At 68.7% G+C, this 22,136-nt stretch overlaps 1 protein-coding gene across 2 annotated transcripts in view; it reads left to right on the forward strand.

Annotated features, from left to right (window-relative positions):
- Positions 1–127: 127 nt before the first annotated feature.
- KMT2D (lysine methyltransferase 2D) overlaps positions 128–22,136 on the forward strand; it is a 32,327-nt gene continuing 10,318 nt past the window's right edge. The window contains exons 1-46 of one of the 2 annotated variants that reach the window (XM_042797174.1): positions 128–235; positions 581–652; positions 893–960; positions 1,068–1,150; positions 1,260–1,316; positions 1,412–1,459; positions 1,550–1,634; positions 1,752–1,837; positions 5,216–5,298; positions 5,398–5,533; positions 5,653–5,876; positions 5,981–6,087; positions 6,183–6,345; positions 6,471–6,636; positions 6,720–6,834; positions 6,929–7,095; positions 7,255–8,141; positions 8,426–8,560; positions 8,652–9,502; positions 9,733–9,846; positions 10,214–10,324; positions 10,419–10,523; positions 10,742–10,923; positions 11,031–11,195; positions 11,327–11,436; positions 11,525–11,572; positions 11,696–11,911; positions 11,998–12,141; positions 12,230–12,346; positions 12,457–12,581; positions 12,690–12,879; positions 13,846–13,920; positions 14,575–14,679; positions 14,822–15,004; positions 15,346–15,430; positions 15,552–15,796; positions 16,078–16,151; positions 16,242–16,292; positions 16,439–18,130; positions 18,386–18,559; positions 18,650–18,798; positions 19,041–21,115; positions 21,209–21,332; positions 21,418–21,505; positions 21,637–21,703; positions 21,840–22,072. In XM_042797174.1, coding sequence (XP_042653108.1) covers positions 184–235; positions 581–652; positions 893–960; positions 1,068–1,150; positions 1,260–1,316; positions 1,412–1,459; positions 1,550–1,634; positions 1,752–1,837; positions 5,216–5,298; positions 5,398–5,533; positions 5,653–5,876; positions 5,981–6,087; positions 6,183–6,345; positions 6,471–6,636; positions 6,720–6,834; positions 6,929–7,095; positions 7,255–8,141; positions 8,426–8,560; positions 8,652–9,502; positions 9,733–9,846; positions 10,214–10,324; positions 10,419–10,523; positions 10,742–10,923; positions 11,031–11,195; positions 11,327–11,436; positions 11,525–11,572; positions 11,696–11,911; positions 11,998–12,141; positions 12,230–12,346; positions 12,457–12,581; positions 12,690–12,879; positions 13,846–13,920; positions 14,575–14,679; positions 14,822–15,004; positions 15,346–15,430; positions 15,552–15,796; positions 16,078–16,151; positions 16,242–16,292; positions 16,439–18,130; positions 18,386–18,559; positions 18,650–18,798; positions 19,041–21,115; positions 21,209–21,332; positions 21,418–21,505; positions 21,637–21,703; positions 21,840–22,072 — 10,632 coding nt within the window. In that variant the 5' untranslated portion in view covers positions 128–183. The remainder of the gene's footprint in view (positions 236–580; positions 653–892; positions 961–1,067; positions 1,151–1,259; positions 1,317–1,411; positions 1,460–1,549; positions 1,635–1,751; positions 1,838–5,215; positions 5,299–5,397; positions 5,534–5,652; positions 5,877–5,980; positions 6,088–6,182; positions 6,346–6,470; positions 6,637–6,719; positions 6,835–6,928; positions 7,096–7,254; positions 8,142–8,425; positions 8,561–8,651; positions 9,503–9,732; positions 9,847–10,213; positions 10,325–10,418; positions 10,524–10,741; positions 10,924–11,030; positions 11,196–11,326; positions 11,437–11,524; positions 11,573–11,695; positions 11,912–11,997; positions 12,142–12,229; positions 12,347–12,456; positions 12,582–12,689; positions 12,880–13,845; positions 13,921–14,574; positions 14,680–14,821; positions 15,005–15,345; positions 15,431–15,551; positions 15,797–16,077; positions 16,152–16,241; positions 16,293–16,438; positions 18,131–18,385; positions 18,560–18,649; positions 18,799–19,040; positions 21,116–21,208; positions 21,333–21,417; positions 21,506–21,636; positions 21,704–21,839; positions 22,073–22,136) is intronic. The other variant, XM_042797175.1, reaches the window with a different exon arrangement.

Consider the following 22,136-nt stretch of genomic DNA (forward strand, 5'->3'; position numbering starts at 1 on the left):
GGAGAGGGCGGGCGGGCGGTGTTGTGGTCACGTGGCGCTGCCGGTGTAGTGGCGGCGGCACCGCCCCTCCCTCCCCCCCGCCGCGGCGGGTGGTTTATAACGCCGTGTGCAGCGCCCGCCCGCGCCGCCCCCCTCCCCTTCCCCCCCATCCCCCCCCCGCCCACCCCACTCGCGGCGTGGGCCATGCCGCTGGTGCGTCACCGCAAAGTGCTCATCCTCGGGTACCGCGCCGTGGGTCAGTGCGGGGGGTGGGGTGGGGTGGCGGGATGTCTCGTGTGGGAAGGGGCTGTGCCCTCTGCCCCGTGCGGCTCTGTGGGGTGTGGGGGGGTGCGGGATGGTGCGTTGGAGCGAGGCTGCCCCACGGGGCAATGCGGGGGGCAGGGGGTGTCTGTGCCGGGCCTCTCGTGGGTGCTTCCCGCCTCCGTGGGCTCAGAGCACTGCGGGTCCGTGCCCCGGGTGGGCGCTGTGGGGCCGTGCTCCAGCTGGACGCCCACTCGGGAGCCCCTGTCACCCGGGGGCCGGGTGCCTTCCCCTGCCCTGGGGCCATGCTGGGACCCCAGCCCTGCGCTCCCCCACCCAGGCAAAACCTCCCTGGCCCACCAGTTCGTGGAGGGGAAGTTCGTGGAGTGCTACGAGCCCACAGTGGAGAGCAGTAAGTTGTGTTTCTTTTTTTTTTTTTTTCTGGGGGGGGCGGGGGCTCTCTGCCTGGGGTCCCCCCTTCCTGTTGCTGCCGTGGGTGCTGAGGACAGATGTGTCCCCACTTCTGGGCTGTGCCCCAAAACTTTCTGCTGGGGGCTGAGGCAGCCCTGGAGTGGGGTGGAGGGAAGGGGAGTCCCTGGTGGGGGTGTGGGGGTCCCCAGCAGCCCCCCCTGACCTGCTGCCCCCTCCACAGCCTACAACAAGATGGTGGTGGTGGGCAAGGATGAGTTCCAGCTCCAGCTGGTGGACACGGCTGGGCAGGTAACGCTGGGAGCAGGTACTGGGGTGGTGGGGGTCCTGGAGCTGGGGGGGGGGGGGGCTACTGGTCCTGGAGACCCCCCCCTGCCACTGGTCCTGCCCTCCCCCAGGACGAGTACACCATCCTGCCCCACTCCTTCGTCATCGGCATCCACGGCTATGTCCTGGTGTACTCGGTGACGTCCCTGCGGAGGTGAGGGACTTGGCCACCCTCCCCTTGGTGCTGGGGTCCCCTTGAGGGGGGACCCCCCCGTGTGTGTGTGTGGGGTGTCAGCATTCAGTGCTTCCCCTTCTCCCCACAGCTTCCAGGTGGTGAAGACCCTTCACAACAAGCTCTACGAGAGCCGGGGGAAGACGCGGTAGGTGCTGTGTGTGTGTCCCCCCTCTCCGGGAGTGGGGTGCAGGGCTGGAGGGGGGTGGGGGGGCCAGGCCCTCACCCTCCCCGTACCTGCAGCATGCCCGTGGTGCTGGTTGGGAACAAGGCAGACCTGTCCCTGCAGAGGTAAGAGGGGCTCTGGGGGTCCCTGTCCCCTCCTGCTGTGTCGTGTCCCTCCCCCACCCCAATCCTGCCCACCCTCTGCTGTGTCTCCAGCCGGGAGGTGAAGACGGATGAAGGGAAGAAGCTGGCGGAGTCGTGGGGGGCAATTTTCCTCGAGTCTTCAGCCAAGGAGAGCCAGGTCTGGGGCAGGGTGGTGTGTGTGTGTGGGTGTGTGTGTGTGTGTGTGTGTGTCCCCGGGGCTGGGAGCGGGGTCCCCAGGGTGGACAAACTGGGGTTGACATCCCCTTGTCCCCAGGTGACCCAGGGGATCTTCACGAAGATCATCGAGGAGATCGACCGAGTGGACAACTCCTACGGCAGATCCACCGGCTGCCACCTGATGTGAGCCCCCAGCTTGGGGCAGCCCCCCAGGACGGGGGCACACACACCCCACGGGACCTTCCCCCCAGACCAGAGCGGTGTTTTTTGGGGAGGGGGGAACCGGGGCCACGTGGTCCCTCTGTACAGGACCCCTCACTTTGCACAGGCTGTGGGGCTCACGAGGGGCTGGGAGCAGGGCAGGGGTCCCGTCCCAGCTGGGGAGCACACTCCCCCCTCCTAGCTCGAGGCTGCTGTCGTGTCCCACCCCCCCAGACATGGACAAGGACACGTGGGGGCTGTTCCCCCTCCAGGCGCGGGGAGCCGGGGCTGAATGTGGGTGTTGTTCCCGGTGCGGGGCCGCGGGCTGGCTGTGCCGCGCTGGCAACCACCGCTCGTGGGAGTCGGGGCCACGGGGCTGGAACAATTAAACGTTGTTTTGTCTGCAAATCCCCCCCCCCCCCTCAAAGAGCCCAGGCTTGGGGGGGGGACAGATGGACTGCTCCTCTGGGGGAGGTGTGGGAGGAAGGTGAGGCTGCATGTGGGGATCCCTCAACAACCCAGAATTGTGCTTACCCCCCCCCCGCCCCCGCAAAAGTGTCCTGTGGGACAGTGTCATCACCCCCCACCCCATGGTGCTGAGCACCCTGGGGCTGTCACTGGGACCTTGGGGGGGGGGGCTCTGCAGCCCTGTCCCCCCCCCCCCCCATGCCTTGGGGAGCTGCAGCCTGGGCCGGGGGGGCGCTGTGCAGTGTTGGGGTGCCTGGCCTGGCTGCGGTTCCCCCTGTGGCTTATCTCCACCCAGTCAGGCTAATTACTGCTAATTACCCAATTAGGCTGGTGGAGAGGAGCAGGGAGCTGCTGAGGAGGGAAGTGGGGTGTTGGGGTGCAGACAGGGAGGGGGGGCCCCCCGCTCTGTGCCCCCAGGAGTGGTGTTGGGATGGGAGGGGGTGCTGGGGGGGAGTGGGGGGGGTCTGCACCCCCAGAGTGTTTGTGTGTCCCACCCCCTGGGTCAGGGGGCTCAGGGTCCCGGGGGGGCCCTTTGCCCACCCTGTGCCCGTCCTTGGTTCACCCGCGGGGTGGGGGTCCCCGCCTGTGACCGATGGGAGCCGGGGCCGCCCCCTCCCCCGGCTGGGTGTCCACGCGGGGTGTGGGACGAACGCGAGTGGCCGTGAGGGGTGGACGGACACACACCGAGAGGGCGCCCGTGGGGCTGCCCTTGTGCGCGGCCCTGCCTATCCCGCTACCGGGAGGAGTCCCGGGCTCTTGGCGTTGCCCCACGCGTGGGGCAGAGCCGCAGCTCGGCAGTGTGGGGGTGCCACTCCGCGGGAGCTCGGGGCAGAGCGCGGGAGCCGGGACACCGGGCACGGCCGGGACACAGGGACGCGGAGCCCTCTGCACGTCCCCTCCCCGCTCCGGTCCCCCCCCCCCCCCCCCCCCGCGCATGAAGGGGTTGTCGTGGGGGGGCGGAGCCAGCGCCGTTCCCGGTGCCGCCCCGCCGTTGCCCACGTGCGCGCCGCCCGCCCCGGCGCCGGCGGGGTTAAGCGTCGCGGAGGGATCCCTCCCGGCAAGCGTGCGCTGCGGCCCGCGCCGTCACACCCCCCGCCGCCGCAGCGCCCGCCGCGCACCGTCTCCCTCCGCCCGAGCCCCCCGCCGCCAAGTAGTGCAGGCGCGGCGCCCCCCCCCCCCTCCCCGGCCGCGGGCCCCCCCCCCCCCCCCCCCCCCCAGGGCGCAGCGCGGCGGCCCCGGCGGGGCGGGCGGGGCGGGGCGGGGGCGGGCGGCGGGACCTACTTTCCTCTGGAAATGGCCGCGCCGGGGAGCGCCGTCCGCCCCGCGCCCCGAGGCCCGTCGGCGTAGCGCGGCCGCGGGGGTAAGAGCCGGGCGGGGGGCGGGGGGCGGCCCCGCCGGGGCTCCCGCGCGTTCGGGGCCCGGGACCCCGCGGCCCCGGAAGGGAGAGGCCCTCCCGGGCGGCCCCAGGCCGCGCCGCCTCCGCCGGGCCGCGCCGCCGCCGCCTCCTCCCGGCCAGGCCTCCCCGGCGGCCGGGCCCGGAGCGCGGTCTCCGGGCTCCCTTTGTGTCCGCTACCGGCGCCGGTACCGGCGATGCCTGCCGCTCGGGGAGCCGCTGGAGGCCCCGGGCGCCCCGCCGCCGCCTGAGCCGAGGTACGGCCGGGCCCAGCGCTTCGGGGCCCCGGTGCCGGTGCGCGGGTAGGCCGCGGCGGGCTCGGCCCCCCCCCGGAGGGTCCGGTTGCACCGGAGAGGAGGGCGGGGGGGCGCGGAGCGCGGTCCGGGGGCACCGGGGAGGTTGGGGGGGGGGTGGGTGTTCAGCCCCCCCGGGGGCGCGGGCAGGGCCGGGTGGGCCCCTACGCCGACACCCCCCCCCCCCATCCCCGGCGCCCTTCGGGGGCGGCCTCAACCCCCCCGGGATCACCGGGGAACCAGGGGGACTTTGCTTGTGTGTGGGGGGGGCGCCTCCACCCCCGGTCCGGGACCCTGCCGTGCCTGGCCGGGGGTCCCCTCGGCACCCCCGCGCCGTCTCGGGGGGCAGCCGGGATTTTGGGGTGCCGGGGGCTGGGTGTGGGGGAGGGGGGGTGGTATCGGTGTGTGGAGTTGGGGGGGGGGGGGGGGGCCCGGGCCCCTTCCCCCACGTGCAGCTCACGGTTGGGTTTGGGGGCTCCTTCACTGTTTCTCTGTGTGTGTGTGTGTGTGTGTCCCACGACCCCCCGCGTTTTTGGGGTACACACGAAGTACCGGCAGGAGGGAGCGAGGTGGTGGCTGCGGGTGGGGGTGCGGCTCCCCCAGCTTTAGTTGTGGTGTTTGGGGGGTGACCCCTGCCCCCCCCCGGCACCGTGGGGGCTCAGCTGGCTTGCTGCTGACCCTGGGGAAACTGAGGCACGGGCAGGAGTCGGGTGCCGGTGGAGGGGACCCTGAGCACCCCGCTGTATTGTTGCACCCCAAATCCCTACCAGCCCTATAGCAGGAGGCTCTGGGGGGGTCCCAGCTTCTCTGTGGGCACTGAGGGTGCTTCCCCCCCCCCCCCCCCCCCGAGCTGGTGCTGCTGCTGCTGGGAGGGTTTGGGGGGGCCTGGTGACCCCCTGGGGTGCTGGTGCCACCCTCCTTCCCCTCCCTCCCCCCAAAGTTTTAATTGAGGTCACTGTGGTGTCCCTACCCTGACCTCTGGGGGGACACACACCTGGGGGGCAGCGGGTGATGGGGGGAAGAACCGTCCCCGCTGTGGGGTGCGGGGTCTCACAGCCCCCCCCGCCCCCGGGAACCTGCTCTCCGCACCCCTGGGGAGGGCCGCTTCTGCCAGGCAAATTTGCTTTGGGGGGGTTCCCTGGGAGGGAGGTCATGGAGGGGGGGGGGCCCTTCAGCCCCATGCTGATGGCTCTCGCCCCCTCACAGCCGCGGGCCTCCCCCGAGGGACGCCGGAGGCAGGATGGACGAACAGAAGCCGCCCAGCGAGGAGAAGGACGCGGCTGCGCCAGGTGAGTGAAGGGCAGGATGGGGTGCTGAGGGTGGGGGGGCTGGCACTGTGTGTGTGCGTGTCTGTCCTATCCCCCCCGCCCCCCGGTGCCTGACAACAGCTCCCCCAGCAGCCGATGGGGCCGTGGCTTTGGAGATAGGCAGCGCAGAGGGGGACCCCCTAAAACCCCCCGAAGAAGCCTCCGCGGGGCCGGAGCCGGAGAGCACAGACACGAAGGGACCTCCCCAGGCTGGCAGGTGAGGATGGTGGCGGGGGGTGAGGGACTGGGGGGCGGTGTGGAGCTGCTCAAGGGCTGGGGGGGGGGAGGGGGGTGTCTTCAGCCTCCCTGACACCCCCCTGCGTCCCCGTCCCCCAGCACGCCGGCACACCGCTGCGCCCTCTGCAACTGTGGGGACTGGAGCCCGCACGGGCAGCGGGAGCTGCAGCGCTTCGAGCCGGCGCCCGACTGGCCTGAGCGGCTGGCGGGGTACGACCCCCCCGAGGGTCCCGGCCAGCCCCCCCCGGAGCCGCTGGCCAACGACCTGGCGCAGATCGGCTTCTCCCAGCGCGCGACTCCGGCGCAGCTCTTCGAGCCGACGGGTGAGTGCGGTTGCGGCACTGGGGTCCCCCTTTCCCTGAAGCTTTGGGTGTTGTGCCCCCCCCCCCGACACCCCCTCCCCACCCCTGACGCCCCCTCCCCACAGGACACTGCTGGGTCCACCGCTGGTGCGCAGCCTGGTCTGCCGGCGTGGGGCAGGAGCCGGCGGGGCTGGCCGGCGTGGATAGAGCCGTTTTCTCAGGGATCTCACAGGTGAGTGGGTTCAGGGGGGGAGTTGAGGGGGCAGCGGGGGCTCAACCCAGCCCCGGGCAATGTTTTTTGACCTCGTTGGGCAACGCCGCTTTCAGAAATGTGAACACTGTCGGCGGATGGGGGCCACCATCCCCTGCCGGGCGGCCAGTTGCCCCCGTCTCTATCACTTCCCCTGCGCTGCCGCCGCCGGCTGCTTCCAGTCCATGAAGACCCTCCGGCTCCTCTGTCCCGAGCACGTGGCCGAGGCTGTGCAGATGGGTGCGTGCGGGCTGGGGCTGCTAACCGTGGGTGCTGGGTCCCCTCCTACCCTCGAGGAGGGTCCCCGGGGGGGGTGGTGCAGAGCCTGGTGATGGGGCAGCCCTGACTGTGTTTTCCCCATCCAGAGGACGCCCGGTGCTCGGTGTGCGACGGGCCGGGCGACCTGCGGGATCTGGTTTTCTGCACCAGCTGCGGGCAGCACTACCACGGGGCCTGCCTGGACATCGCCCTGACCCCCCTCAAACGCTCGGGCTGGCAGTGCCCTGAGTGCAAAGTGTGCCAAACCTGCAGGTGAGCCCCGTGGCGGAGTTGGTGGGGGGAACACCCAACAGGGGAGGTGCGCAGCCCCTCACCCCTGCTCTCGCACCCCGCAGGCAGCCCGGTGAGGATTCCATGATGCTGGTCTGCGAGGCTTGCGACAAGGGCTACCACACCTTCTGCATGGAGCCGGCCATCGAGGGCCTCCCTGCCGACTCCTGGAAGTGCAAGGTGCGTCCTGCTCTTGCTGAGGAGGTACAGGGGTGCCTTAGCTGCCCCCCCACCCCCCCGACATGCCTCTGTCTTCCCCTTCCCTGCCCCCCAGAACTGCCGGGTCTGCTCAGACTGCGGCCGGTGCCCCGTGGGGCTCGACCCTGGCTGCCAGTGGTACCGGAGCTACTCGATGTGCGAGGGCTGCCAGCAACGCCGCGCTGCGGAGGACGCCCGCGGGGCCCCGGCACACACACCGCAGCCGGACCCACCTGCCCCGACGTGAGTGGGGATGGGGGGGGACGACACTCATTTGGAGGGGGGGGTGTCGGGCTGGGTGCCTCCTTTGCGGGTGGGAGGATGCGTCTCGCAGCCCCGGGGAGGGGGGGTGGCCTCAGCCCCGCTCCCCTCACCCGGTTCCTCCCCCCCCGCCCCATCCAGGTTGGCGTCCCCTGACCGCAGCGAGGTGGCGGATGTGCCCGTCCCCCCGCCCGAGCCGGAGCCTGTGGGGTGCAATGAGGAGACGCAGCTGGGGGGGGACCCCAAGGAGACACCCCCGGGTGATGGCGGGTCTCCTCCTGGCGAGCTGACCCCTGTGGAGGTGCCCCTCAGCGAGGTGCCCCCCGATGAACTGACCCTTGATAAGCCCCCTCCTCTCGTGCAGCCCCTTGAGGAGCCCCCTCCTCTCGTACAGCCCCTTGAGGAGCCCCCTCCTCTCGTGCAGCCCCCCGAGGAGCCCCCTCCTCTTGTGGAGCCCCCTCCTCTCGTGCAGCCCCCCGAGGAGCCCCCTCCTCTTGTGGAGCCCCCTCCTCTTGTGCAGCCCCCAGAGGAGCCCCCTCCTCTCGTGCTGCTCCCCAATGAGCCACCCCCTGATGAGCTGCATCTCGAGAGACCACCCCTTGACGAGCCGCCCCTTGACAGACCCTCTCTTGAGGAGCTGCCCCCCAATGAACCACCCCTCGACGAGCTGCCCCTTGACATACCTCCCCTTGACGAGCTGCCCCCCAATAAACCACCGCTCGAGAAGTCGCCCCCCCATGAGCTGCCCCCCGATGAGGTGCCCTTTGACAAGTCTCCCCCCGATGAGTTGCCCCATGATGAGCTGTCCCCTGATGAGTTGCCCTCTGAAGAATTTCCCCCTGATGAGCTGCCCCCCGAAGAACCTCCCCCGGACGAGTTGCCCCCCGAAGAACCTCCCCCGGACGAGTTGCCCCCCGAAGAACCTCCCCCGGACGAGTTGCCCCCTGAAGAACCTTCCCCTGATGAGCTGCCCCCTGAAGAGCTGCTCTTCAGCGAGCTGCCCCCCGAGGAAGACCCTAAGCCACCAGGTAAATGGGGGACCTTTGAATCTGTCCTCTTTCCCCCTCCTCTTGTCTCCTGTGGGTGCGGGGGTCTCACACCTGAATCCTTTCCCAGTGTTGATCTTGTGTGAGCTTCAACCTGTTGATCCTGATTTTGTACTTTGATGCCCCTTTTGGGGGTACGTGGGGGGTTAGGGGGGTTCCCTGGGCCAGGCTGAGGCAATGCCTCTTGCTTCTCAGCCCCAGGCCAGGTGGTATTGAGGGGTGGAGGGGACCCCCATCCCCCCCTCACCCGTGGGCCCATCCCACAGGTCTCCTCCCTGAGGTGGCTGTGGCAGAGGAAGCGCCAGCCCTGGCCCCAGAGGTGCCCCCTGAAGAAGAGATGGAGCTGGAGCCAGAGCCCTTGCTGCCCCCCGAGACAGCACCCCCACCCCCAGCTCCCCCAGGTGGGTCTGGGGACACACCAGGCTTGGGGTGGGGTGGGGTGGTGTGATTGCTGGGGGTGTGTCACTGTTCCCCTCCTCTCCCCCTTCCCAGATCTCCGCGCCATCTCGCCTGCCCACCCCCCAGACCCCTCTCCTGACGCCAAGGAAGACGAGATGCCCGAGCCGCCCCCTCCAGCCCTGCCCGAGCCCCCCAGCAGCCCCGGCGCCGCCATGGACACTGAGCCCCCTGGCTCCCCGCCGCCTCCCCTGGGTTCCCCTGCCTGCACCCCGGCCCCCGCCGAGCCCCCCGAGGATGAGGAGATGGAGACAGCCGGTGCTGAGGGGGAGTCACCAGCCAGCCCCCCCGGAGATGGCCCCCATGCCAGCCCAGCCCCAGAGCTGGGACCCTTCCCGGGCCTGCCTGAGGAGGAGGAAGAGGAGGAAGAAGAGGCGCCGAGGCTGGAGCGAGAGGGTACCAGTGGGAGTTCCCCGCCCCTGAGTGAGGAGGATGTGCTGGAGGAAGGCCGGGCTGGGGGGGACCCTGAAGCCAAGGGGTCCCCCCTACTCCTTGAGCCAGAGGAGCTTGGCCCTGAGACCCCCATGGAGGTGTGCGCTGCCGGGGAGAAGCTGCTGGGGCGTGGGGACGAGGGGGTCCCTGAACCCCCCGCCCTGCGCCCCCGGCCCGACATCCTCAACGAAATCTCCAACCTGAGCCAGGGGGACACGAGCAGCAGCTTCCCCGGGTCAGAGCCGCTGTTGGGGTCCCCGGATCCCGAGGGGGGGGGCTCGCTGTCCCTGGAGCTGGGGCCACCCTCGGCTGACGCCAGCCTGCAGAAGGAGGACGCGGGGTCGCTGCCGTTGGGTGCCGAGACCGACGACTCACTGCTCTTTGAGCCAGCAGCCAAGGGGGATGGGGATAAGAGCCGGCGGCGCAGCTCTCCGGGGCGCTCCCGCGTCAAGCAGGTATCAGTGTGGGGGGACACACACACATGGGAGACCCACCACCCTTGCTGTGCCCCCCTCCCCGGGCTGTCCGTGCGGCAAGTAGACAAAGGCTGAGTGCGCGATGGGGGTGGGATGGGGGCTGTGCCCCTCTGCTGCCCTGGCACTGGCTGGGATGCGTGGTGGGGGGTCCAGTTGGGCCCCCCGCTCCTCCTCAGGTTGCTGTAACCGCCCTCTCCCCTTGGCCTTAGGGTCGCAGCAGCAGCTTTCCTGGGCGGAGGCGCCCCCGAGGTGGGTCCCACGGGGGCCGGGGCCGGGGCCGTGCGCGCCTGAAGTCGACCACCTCGTCCGTCGACACCTTAGCAGTAAGGCTGGGCTGGGGCAGAGGTGGGGGGGCCGGGGCGGGCCAGGGTCCCCCCGAGTTGTTAGGTGGCAGGGTTGAGAGCTGAGCATCTCCCCCATCCCCTTCCCCACCATCCCGGTCCCTCAGAAAGGCTTGGGAGCCTTGGGGGTGGGGGTCCTGGGAGGGGGAGGTGACTGCTTGGGGGCTGTTCTGTGGGTCTGGGGGTTTCTCCCCATAAGCATAGGGCTGGTGCAGAGCTGCCGCCCAGGGAGGGGCTGGTGGGCAGGGGGTCTGCTGCCCCTGCATGTTCCTGTGCCCCCCAGTTTGGCACCAGACTGGGACTGGGGAGTGGGGGGTCCTCAGTGCTGAGCCCCTCGCTCTGTCCCCAGCTGGCTGACGTGGAGAGCTCGCCCAGCAAGGAGGAGGACGAGGATGATGACGACACGATGCAGAACACAGTCGTCCTCTTCTCCAACACCGACAAGTTTGTGCTCATGCAGGTAACCGGGGGCGCTGTGGGACGGACAGACGGAGGGGACAGGACAGACTTCTGTCCTCCCCTCCCCGGCTCCTCTCACGGCCTCTCTCCCCCAGGACATGTGCGTGGTGTGCGGCAGCTTTGGGCGCGGGGCCGAGGGGCACCTTCTCGCCTGTTCCCAGTGCTCTCAGTGCTACCACCCTTACTGCGTCAACAGCAAGGTGAGGGGGACCGGGACCCCGTGCTGGGCGGGCAGCACCGTGCTGTGCCCCTCAGGGCCCACGCACAAGGTGGTGCCCAGCACATCGAGGCGGTGGCGTCCCCCCACCGCCATGCTAAACCCTGGGGTGTCCGCCCACGGTCCTGCCGAGGTTGGGGGAGGGACGGACCCCCATGGTCACGCCCAGGGCTCACGCGGCCCCCCCCACCCCATCCTCAGATCACGAAGGTGATGCTGCTGAAGGGTTGGCGCTGCGTGGAGTGCATCGTCTGCGAGGTGTGCGGGAAAGCCTCCGACCCTTCCCGCCTCCTGCTCTGCGACGACTGCGACATCAGCTACCACACCTACTGCCTGGACCCCCCCCTGCAAACCGTGCCCAAGGGCGGCTGGAAGTGCAAGTGGTGCGTGAAGGGGGGACACCTGGGGGAAGCTGGGGGTGGGGGGTGGGCTCAGTGTTGGCGATGACCCCCTGGGTGTGTGTGTTCTGCCCCCCCCCCCCCGCCTCCAGGTGCGTGTGCTGCGTGCAGTGCGGGGCGGCTTCCCCCGGTTTCCACTGCGAGTGGCAGAACAACTACACCCACTGCGCGCCCTGCGCCAGCCTCGTCGTCTGCCCCTTCTGCCGCGAAAAATACGTGGAGGACGACCTGCTCATCCAGTGCCGGCACTGCGATCGGTGAGCGCTGCGGGCACCCCTTGGAGGGAGGGCGGGGGGATGTTGGTGAGAGGTTTGTTTTTTTTTTTTTTTTTTTTTTCCCCGTGCTTGGGTGGCCAGGGAGGTGGGTGACGGGTCCCTGCTGCTTGCAGGTGGCTGCACGCGGCATGCGACAGCCTCTTCACTGAGGAGGAGGTGGAGCAGGCTGCGGATGAAGGCTTCGACTGCAGCGCCTGCCAGCCCTACGTGGTTAAACCAGCTGGTGAGCACTGGGGCGGGAGCCCTTGGGTTTTGGGGGATGTTTGGGGGGACACGTGGACTCATTTCCCTGTCTGCTTTTCCCTCTGAAGCACCCGCACCTCCCCCAGATATCTCGTCGGTCAAGGCCAAGGAGCCAGGTACAGGCGGTGCTGTGATCGGGGTTACTTTTTGTCCCTGGTGCTGGCTTTTTTTCCCTGGTTCTGGCTTTTTGTCCCCGGCGCTGGCTTTCTGTCCCCAGCACTGTCTTTCTGTCCCCGCAGAGCCCCAGTATTTCCGCTACGAGGGCGTGTGGCTGACGGAGACGGGGATGGCGGTGCTGCGCAACCTCTCCCTGTCGCCTCTGCACAAGCGGCGGCAGCGCAAGGGCCGGCTGGGCACCCTGAATGGGGACGGGGGGCTGGAGGGGGGTGACCCCCTGGGCCCCGACGACAAGAAAGACGGTGACCTGGATGCCGACGAGCTGCTCAAAGCTGAAGGTGTGTTTCCGCGGTGGGCGAGGTGGCGGGGTGCAATGTAGGGGTGCCAGGGGACCCCCCCAGTTAATGTGTGTGTCCCCCGGCAGTGGGTGTCGAGCACATGGAGTGTGAGATCAAGCTGGAGGCTCCGGCCAGCCCCGACCGCGACATCGGAGCTGACGGGGACTCGGGGAAGGGGCTGGAGGACCCGGAGGAGTGCAAGAAGAGGAAGCGCAAACCGTACCGGCCCGGTGAGTACCATCTGGGGCTACCCCCCAAAAGGGCCAGACCCCCGCCCTGCCGTGACACCCCCCAACCTCTTCGTCCTCTGCCCACCAGGCATCGGTGGTTTCATGGTGAGGCAGCGCAAGTCCAACACCCGCCTGAAGAAGGTCTCGGCGGTGCTGGCCGAAGTGGGGCGCGAGGGGCTGAGCGCCGAGGGGCACCCGGAGGACGGTAAATCCTGGTGACTCCCCTTCCCCATCCCCTTGCCTGCTCGTCCCCTGGGGATGGAGAGGGACCACGGGGTGCACCCCAACTTTTGGGGGGGGGGTGTTGTGTTGCAGGGGCTCCGGGTGACCTCCCAGCTGAGGGCAGTTTGGATCCAGGCTTGGCAGAGGGGGATGAGAAGAAGAAGCGCCGAGGAAGGAAGAAGAGCAAGTTGGAGGACATGTTCCCCCCCTACTTACAGGTGGGATGGACATGGGGGGGCCTCTGGGAGGGGACAGGGGTGACCCTGGGCGGGGGATGGACCCCCCAAGGGACGCTGTGGTGCTGACGGCCGTCGCCCTTTGGGCAGGAGGCGTTTTTTGGGAAGGCGCTGATGGACCTGAGCCGGAAGGCGCTGCTGGCAGCGGGCGGCGTGGGGGACGGGGCCGCCCGCCCCTCCCTGGGCCAGGGTGCCCCAAGGCCCAAGGGGGACCCCAACCTGGCTGGGGCGCTGCAGGGTGCCCCCTCTGACAGGAGAGACACTCCCACGCACCCCCGAGGTAAGTGGGGCTGGGATCTGGCCTGGGAGCCTGAATCTTGGCCACTGTCCCTGTGAGGGGGTCACACAGGGTTAGTGGGGGGTTGTTGGGGGGACCCAGGGGCTTGTTGGAGGACCCTGAAGGTTCTTGGGGGCGGACCCTGAAGGTTCTTGGGGGCCTGAAAGTTCTTGGGGGTTGTTGGAGAACCCCCGGGGTTGTTGGGGTGCCCCCAGGGTTGTTGAGGCTTGTTGGTGGTTCCTGGGGTTGTTTGGGCTTGTTGGAAGACCCTGAAGGTTGTTGGGGGCCCCCAGGGTTGCTGGGGGTTCCTGGGGTTGTCGGGGCTTGTTGTTGGAGGTGGTTGGAGGACCACAGGGTTGTTGAAGCTTGGTGGTGGTTGTTGGGGGCCCCCCAAAGTTCTTGGAGGTTGTTGGAGGACGCCCGGGTTGTTGAGGGTTCTCAGGGTTGTTGGAGGACCCCAAAGGTTGTTGGGGGTTCCCGGGGGTGTTGGAAGTGGTTGGAGGACCACAGGGTGCTTGAGGCTTGTTGAGGGTTCCTGGGGTTGTTGGGGCTTGTTGGGGGCCACCGAGGTTGTTGGGGGTTCGTAGGGTTGTTGAAGGACCTTGAAGGTTGTTGGGGGTTCCTGGGATTGTTGGAGGACCACAGGGTTGTTGAGGCTTGTTGGGGGCTCTTGGGGCTTGTTGGAGGACCCTGAAGGTTGTTGGGGGTTCCCGGGGCTTGCTGGGGGTCCCCAAGGTTCTTGGAGGTTGTTGGGGGTTCCCAGTGTTGTTGGAGGACCCCGAAGGTTGTTGGGGATTCCCGGAGTTGTTGGAGGACCCTCGGGTTGTTGGGAGCTGCTCTGGACACTGGGGGTTGTTGGGGGTTGCCCTTGACACCCATGGGTGTAGGAGGACCCTGAGGGTTGGTGGAGGACCCTGCAGGTGGGTGGGGGTTGCTGGTAACCCTGCTGAGGTCCTGGCGTCCCCCCAGGAGACGACAGCACTGACGGCAGCGCCGCCGCTCCCGATGACGATGGCAAGGACGATGCAAAGGCCGAGGACCCGGGTGAGCCTCGGGGACTCCCGTGGGGCCCCCCCCGGGCCGTGCCCGTGGGCCGCCGCGCTGTGCAGGACAGACCGACAGCCGAGTCCTCCGTGGGGGCCTTCGAGAGGCAGCATAGAGCGTCTGCAACCATAGAGACCGAACTGCTCTATGGTTGGGGAGTATGGGGGGTGGGGGTGGGGGGGGTGTGTGTATGGAACTCTATGGTCTCCCCGAGTGACTCCGCGGCGCTGGTGACCATCGAGTGGTGCCTAGAGCGCCACCCCGTGGTGCGGCGCTCGGCACGGCCCTAGGGGATTGGAGGACTCCTGTCCCTCCGGAGGAGCTGAGGGGAGTTCCGGGGTCCAGAGAGGGCTCGCGGGGTGCTGAAGGGTGTCCTGAGGGGGGTCCTGGGGTGCTGAGGGGTCTCCAGGGGGTCCTAGGGTGCTGAGGAGGGCCCTGAGGGGGTCCTTGGGTGCTGAGGGGTCCTGAGGGGGGTCCTGGGGCCCAAAAGGTGGTCCTGGGATATTAAGGGGACCCAAGGGGGGGTCCCAGGGTCCCAAGGGTGGACCTGGGGTGCTGAGGGGGGTCCTGGGGTGCTGAGGGGTCCCCAGGGGGGGTCCTGGGGTGTTGGGGGGTCCCAGGGTGCTGAGGGCACCTCCTGACTCCTCCTCACAGGGACTGACGAGCCGAAGGATTCCCCAGACCCTGGGGACGCTGAGAAACCAGCCACCCCGGGTGAGGGTGCGCTGAGCTCCGACCTCGATAAGATCCCCACAGAAGGTGAGGGGGTCCGTGTTCCCCCCCCCCCCCCCAACATCATGAGCTGGGACCCCCGGGTTTCTCCTCCTGTCAGCGCAAGACATGCACTGCGTGCTGCCTGTGTGATGGTTCAGTTCTTCCTTCTCTCCCCCCCTCCCCACAGAGCTGCCCAAGATGGAGAGCAAAGACGTGCAGCAGCTCTTCAAGGACGTGCTGGGCTCGGCGGAGCGCGGGGAGCAGCCCCTGAACTGCGTGGCCGCGGGGATGGAGGCTGGCGGCGCAGGGCAGGACCCCAGCCGGGCGCAGCGGCCGTTCCTGCAAGGAGACCTCCAGCTGCCAGGGCAGGGTGGGTGAAGGCGGCACAGCCCGGAGCTGGGACGCTGTGATCGGGTGCTGGGGGGTTCCTGGTGGGTGGGGGACAAGGGCAGGACTCATCGTCTGCCCTGGGAAAGCCAACATGTTGTGTCCTCGTTGGGGCTGAGCTGTTCAAACAGCAGCAGTGCCTGCGGTACAGGAGAGCCCAGGCTCCTGGGTGTTCCCCTGTTGCTCTGGGAACGAATGTGGAAAGTGTTTTGGGGATGAGTGGGGGGATTTTGGGTTGTTTGAGGGCTGCTGGGGACCCTGGGGTGGGTGCAGGCTGGAGTCCCACCTCTGCCCTCCCTGCAACCCTTCTCCCTTCCCTCGCAGGGAGCGTTTCCCTGGGCTCACTCTCTGGAGCCGTTTCTCTGGAGTCGTATTCGGGTGTCTGCCAGTCCCCGTTCCTCGATAACAGGTACGTGGGTGGCCAGGGGAACTGGGACCAGCCTTCTTGGAGGGAGTGAACCTTGGGTTGTTGCGGGGACCCTCTCTTTCCTCACACTCTGCCAGTCCGTGACGCTCTCACTCCCACGCAGGGAGCGGAGTGGCTTCTTCAGCCCGGACCACTGCGAGCCTGAGAGCCCCTGGGCCAGCAGCTCGGCTGCCACCACCCCCTCAACACCCACGACGCCCACGACGGAGGGTGAGGGTGACGGGCTGTCCTACAACCAGCGCAGCCTGCAGCGCTGGGAGAAGGACGAGGAGCTGGGCGAGCTCTCCACCATCTCGCCCGTCCTCTATGCCAACATGAACTTCCCCAACCTCAAGCAGGATTATCCAGGTAGGGCTCTGGGGGGGCTGCGGCCGCCCTGTTCGGGATGAGGGCAGGGGGGAGCTGGTCCCTGTTCGGAGGGGACATCCCCTCCGCTCCGGCATAGGGCTGGGCTGCGGGACTGAAATGCTCCTTGTTGTGATTGTGGGGGTTCTCAGTGCCAGCTCCTGGGCACGGGGCTGTCCCCATGTGTCAAAGGGGACAGTCGCCCACCAAGGGCCCGGGTGGGCTTGTCAGGCACGGGCTAACGTCACTTTTCTCCTCTTCATCTGCTCCTACCGGACTCCCAGACTGGTCGAGCCGTTGCAAACAGATCATGAAGCTCTGGAGGAAGGTCCCTGCCACAGACAAAGCCCCCTATTTGGTGAGTGCTGGGGCGTTGCTGGATTGGGGGGGGGGTTGGGGCCTGGGCGCCGGTGGGGCTGCGAGTCAGCTGGCTTTGTGTTTTTGTTAGCAAAAGGCCAAAGATAACCGGGCGGCTCATCGCATCAACAAGGTGCAGAAGGTATGTGCTGGAGTGGTGAGGTGCCCGGTGGCCCTGGGGGGCCATGGCGTGCCCACCCCCTGCCACCTTAGCCCCTTCCCCAGCCCAACCCGGGAGGGGGGCAGGCGTGGGTCCCCACAGCCCTGACAGCTGGGCTCTCTCTGCAGCAGGCCGAGAGCCAGATCAACAAGCAGACCAAAGGGGAGGGACTGCGCAAGCCGGAGAGGCCCTCGCTGCACCTACGGATCCCGGTGCCGCCGGGGGCGCAGCCCGTCTACATCAGCAGCCCCCCCGCCACCGGCGAGGGTTTCTTGAAGCCCCCGGCGGGCGCTGGAGGGGGGCCGGAGTCGCCCAGCGAGCTCTTCCTCAAGCTCCCGCCCCAGTCCCCTGCCCAAGTGCCTTCGCACGATCCCTACGGCGCGGCGCCTGCCTACGCGCTGGAGCCCCGCTTCCCTTCGCCCCTGGGCCAGAGCCCCACGGCGGGCGCTGCCTTCCAGCCCTTCCCCGGCCAGCCCCGCACCGCACCCGGCTCCCAGCCCCCCGATTTCCACCCCACGCCGCCTGGTACCCCCCGGCACCAGCCTGGCACCCCCGATACTTTCCTGAAGCCCCGGTGCCCCTCTTTGGACAACCTCTCGGTGCCAGGGAGCCCCGGTGCCCGGCCCCCCGAGGCCCTACTCTCTCCCTTGCCTTTTGGGGAGCAGAAGAAGGGCCTAGAGGTAAAAAAGGAGGAAGGGGGGAGCCTGGGGGTCTGCTCGCCTGGCTATGCTTCCACCATGGGCTACGGGGACTCCCCAGGTGGCCCCCACCTCTCCGCTGCGGAGTTGAAGGCGGCTGATGTCTTTAAAGCCCCCATGACCCCACGGGTCTCTCAGGTAGAGCCGCAGAGCCCAGGGCTGGGGCACCGGCCCCCCGACCCCCATCCCATGGCCCCCTCGCCCCCCGGCCACCCCGATCTCTACCGTCAGTCGCCCTACCCCGACCCCTACTCGCAGCCCCCGCTGACACCCCGGCCGCAGCCCCCCGAGGCCTGCTGTGCCGTCCCACCCCGCTCCCTGCCCTCGGAGCCCTTCTCCCGCGTCCCCGCCAGCCCCCAGTCCCAGTCCAGCTCCCAGTCCCCCCTCACCCCCCGACCGCTCTCCAATGAAGCCTTTTGCCAGTCCCCCGTCACCCCTCGTTTCCAATCCCCGGACCCTTACTCCCAACCGCCCTCCCGGCCCCAATCCCGGGACCCCTTCACCCCCCTGCACAAACCCCCCCGAGCCCAGATGCCGGAGCCAGGGTTCAAGTCAGTGCCGCTGTCTCACAGCCCGGCAGCGGGTGGGGGCTTTGGGAGCACCCCAGTGGGTGAGCCCCACGCGAAGGCGCCGTCTGGGCAGCAACCCCCCTTTGCCCGCTCCCCCGGCGCCAGCGTCTTCCCGGGTAGCCAGCCCCCCATGCGCTTCACCTTCCCCCCGACTGTTTCGGAGCCGCTCAAGGGCTCCCCGTCCCACCAGCCCCATGGGATCAACAGCCATTATGTCCCCAGCAAACCCCAGAGCTCAGCCTATGCCTCGTCCCCTGGCTTCCACCAAGCTGGCAGCCCGCTGGGGCCGGGCACCGCGGCTGCCGAAACCTACAGCCTCTCGCCCCTGCGGCCCCCCTCGGTGCTGCCGCAGCAGCCCCCCGCCACCCCGCAGCAGCAAGACTCCTCCGTCGCCTTCCTGCCCCGAACCACGCTGGGGCCACCGACCGACAAGAGGGAGGAGGTGGCCACGGGGCTCTCAGCACCCCCAAACCGGGACCTGGCTGAGCTGCCCGGCGGTCAGGATGGGGCCCTCGGCACCATGAGCCAGTCAGAGCTGGAGAAGCAGCGGCAGGTAAGGGTTTGTCGGCGGTCACGCCGTGTCTGTCTGGGTTTGGAAGAGGATGGGAGGGAGGAACTGGGGTCTGTGGGGCCAAGGAGCCCGGCTCTGCTTGCGCTTCCTTCCACGGAGGTGGCACGAGCACCCAGGATGGGGGGCGAAGCCGGGCACGGCCAAAGAGGAGGTGTCCATGCATCGTTTGTCCCCGGGTTGTGGGATGAACTGGTCTCGCTTCTGCCTCTCCTGGTCTCAACACTCGGTTCCTCCCAGCGCCAGCGGCTCCGCGAGCTGCTCATCCGCCAGCAGATCCAACGCAACAGCCTGCGGCAGGAGAAGGAGAGTGCGGCAGCGGCTGCCACCTCCTCGCCGGTGGCCTGGGCCACTGAGGCTGGTAGCCAGGCCTTCGAGCTGAGCCGGGGCATGGCTCCCTACCAGCCAGCACAGGTAGGGGGGCTCAGGGTGGGGGGACACGGCTCTGCTGGGAGGCTGGGGGCGGACAGAAGGGTGACGCTGTGCCCTTCCCTCTTATTCCAGGACAAGAGTCTCCTCGGGACGCTGGCCACTGCGTCTGGCGCTGGGAAGTTGCCCGGCTCTGTCATGGTGCAGGCAGCGTTTGCACAGGACGAGCGGCTCTCCCGGCCCCCCCCGGCAGCCACGCCATCCACCCTGGACATCAACGGGAGGTGAGTGCCCCGTGGCAGGGTGATGGGCTCACCGCGGCCTGTTAGAAACGAGCAGGGCTTCACCGTGGTGGGGTGCATTGCGTGTGTCTCCCTCTCAGCTCTTGCTTGTAGGGAGCACCCTGAAAGATTTTGCTGGGTGCCTGGTGTGATCCAAGGGGGTTGGGACCCCCCTGGGCACCTGTGCATGGGGTGTCGGGGCTGCGGGGGTGCCAAACTGGTCCCAACACTGCTGTGTTTCGCAGGGCGGCGGTGGGACCCCCCCAGGCCTTCTACCCCCGTGGGGTCTTCCCGGCGCCGGCCCCGCAGCAGCACCTCTGGCAGCAGCAGCAGCAGGCAGCCGCGGCCCTGCGGCTCCCTGTCACCTCCCGCTTCGTCCCACCAGCCGCCGGCACCCCTGTGGGCGGGCTGGGCACCCGCCTGCCGGCACCCACCGAAACGGTGCCCGCCTCGCCCGCCGCCCTGGGTGCTCCCTTCATCGAGCTGCGGCACAACGTGCAGAAGGGACCCGGGGGGGTTGTGGGCTCCCCGTTTGCTCCCCAGGCACCCCGGCCCCGTTTTTTCCTGCCCGGGGAAGAAGGTACCCCCCAGGCCCTCTGCACCCCCGTTGTGCCCATGCAGGCGCTCCCCGCCCCAGCGCTGCAGCCCCAGAAGATGCCGGTGCCGGCCGCTTCCCCGCAGGGAGCTGAGCTGAGCAACAGCCACCACCAGCCTCATGGCAAAGCGGCCGCCCCCCCGCCGCTGCCGGCCCCCAGCCTGGAGCTGCAGCACGTCCCCCCGCGCCCGTTGTCCTCCGGCTCTACCCTCCGCCCAGAGGGAGCCAAAGATGGACCCGCACCAGACCCTGCACCAGCTTCAGTCCCAGGGAAGAGCCACCTGAGCCTGGAAGGGGGACGTCTGCCCTGCGAGGTGCCGGTGGAGCCTGATTTGGACGATGACTTCGGCTCCCACAAGGACCTGGAAGATGACGACGATTTGGCCAACCTGAGCCTGGATCCGGACGTGGCTAAAGGGGACGATGACTTGGACAACTTGGACAGCTTGGAGACGGCAGATCCCCACCTCGATGACCTGCTCAACGGCGACGAGTTTGACCTGCTGGCTTACACTGACCCCGAGCTGGACACCGGTGACAAGAAGGACATCTTCAATGAGCATCTTCGCCTGGTCGAGTCGGCCAACGAGAAAGCTGAGCGCGAAGCCCAGCTCAAGACGGAGCCGCCGGCACCTAGCTTGAAGCTCCCCGACCCCGGGGATGGCAACGACGCAGCCGCATCCGTGGGGGACCAGGAGGTGCCCAAGGAAGTGCTGGTGCCCGGGGTGGCTTTGGGCCCCACTCCCTGCCCCACGGGTGCCGTGCTGGCACCTGACCCAGCTTTCAAGGCGCAGGGCACGGAGGCCAAGGTGGGCTCGCTGCCCGCCGACGTCAAGCCCAAGCTGGAGGACGGCTGCCTGAAGACCTCTCCCTGCCAGTTCACCGCCGGCGGCCCCGAGCGGCTCCCGGTCCCCGTCAAGTCGGAGGCCCTGCAGGGCACGGATAAGATCTCTGCCTCGCTGGGGCTGAGCCTCAAATCCAGCCAGACCCTTCTGAGCCCTGCGGCTGGCCCAGCTCGCCTTGGCTTGACTCACTTCCCAAACAGCGGCCACGCCGGCGTCCCCATGCCGGAGAAGGACCCCTACGCCGGCCGCGGGTTGGCCTCTACCCAGCTGGGCAGCCAGAGCAACCCCTTGCTGGAGAAGTTTGAGCTGGATGGGGGAGCCCTGGGCCTGGGCAGCACCCGGCACTCACCGGCCGACGACCTGGACAAGATGGAGAGCTCGTTGGTGGCCAGCGAGCTGCCCCTGCTCATCGAGGACCTTCTGGAGCACGAGAAGAAGGAGCTGCAGAAGAAGCAGCAGATGTCTGCCCACCTGCCCCGCGGCACCCCCCACCTCCCAGCCCCGGGGCACCCCATGCTTCACCCTGCGACGGCCGGGCAGCCCCCCGAGGGGCAGCCGCCCCGCCTGGGTGCCCCCCCGCAGCCTCCCCTCCAGCTGGGGCTGGTAGCCAGGCCACCGCTGATGCCACCGCAGCCCCCCCGGCTCGGCGCACCCCAGCAGGGCCCGGCGCTGGCCCCCCACATGGGCATGGCCCCCGGGCAGCCCCACGTACTGGCAGCCCCCCACGGCGTGCAGGTGGCCCTGGCGCAGCCGCAGCAGAGCCAGCAGCAGGTTCTGGTGCAGAAGCCGATGGCCGGGGTGCAGCCACCCGCCTTGGGCCTGAAGCCCCCCCAGCTCGTTATGCAGCAGCAGTTGGCCAACAGCTTCTTCCCAGACACAGGTAGGGGCTGCAGATGGTTCTTTTGGGGGGGCCATGGAGCCCTTTTGGGTGGTGGGGATAGGGCTCAATGTGCCGCTGACTCTCTCTTGGCAGACCTGGATAAGTTTGCGGCCGAGGACATCATGGACCCCATTGCGAAGGCCAAGATGGTGGCGCTGAAGGGCATCAAGAAGGTGATGGCTCAGGGCAGCATCGGGGTGGCCCCGGGCATGAACAGGTAAGGGGGTGCAGTGGGCAGCAGGGTGGGTGGGGTGCCTTGGTTCCGGCTCATCCTTCATTTCTATGTGTGTTCCCCCTCAAAGGCAACAGGTCTCCTTGCTGGCCCAGCGGCTCTCGGGGGGCCCGGCCGTCTCCGAGATGCAGAATCACTTGCTGGCAGGGAGCGGGCAGGTGAGTGGGGGGTCCCCAGCACCCTGCCAGGCAGGAGCTGCTCTGCCCTGGGGGTTTGTGGTTTCCTGGGGGAGTGGGGGGCTGTGCAGAGGGGACGGGAGGGGACACGCCAACACTCCTCTTTATGCCAGGAGCGGAGCGGCACTGATCCGACCCAGGCTCGCCCCAACCCACCCACCTTCGCGCAGGGCGTCATCAGTGAGTAGTGATGCGGCGCGGCGGGGCTGGCAGGGTCTCATCCTGCCCACGTAGACTGGGCTGAGCTGGGGCCGTGGCCAGGCTCACCCTGGAGCCGGGGTCCCTGCTGATCTGAGCCCTCTCCCCGCTCCCGCAGACGAGGCCGACCAGCGGCAGTACGAGGAGTGGCTCTTCCACACGCAGCAGCTCCTGCAGATGCAGCTGAAGGTGCTGGAGGAGCAAATCGGGGCGCACCGCAAATCCCGCAAAGCCCTCTGCGCCAAGCAGCGCACCGCCAAGAAAGCCGGGAGGGAATTCCCCGAGGCCGACGCCGAGAAGCTGAAACTGGTGACGGAACAACAGAGCAAAATCCAGAAGCAGCTGGACCAGGTAGGACCCCGCGTGCCGGTGGGCGCGACGTCCCTGGGGCTGACGCCGTGCCGTCCCCGGGGCT

Source organism: Tyto alba, unplaced genomic scaffold, assembly GCF_018691265.1.
Source record: "Tyto alba isolate M040663 unplaced genomic scaffold, T.alba_DEE_v4.0 Super-Scaffold_23, whole genome shotgun sequence".
Classification (NCBI taxonomy): Eukaryota; Metazoa; Chordata; class Aves; order Strigiformes; family Tytonidae; genus Tyto; species Tyto alba.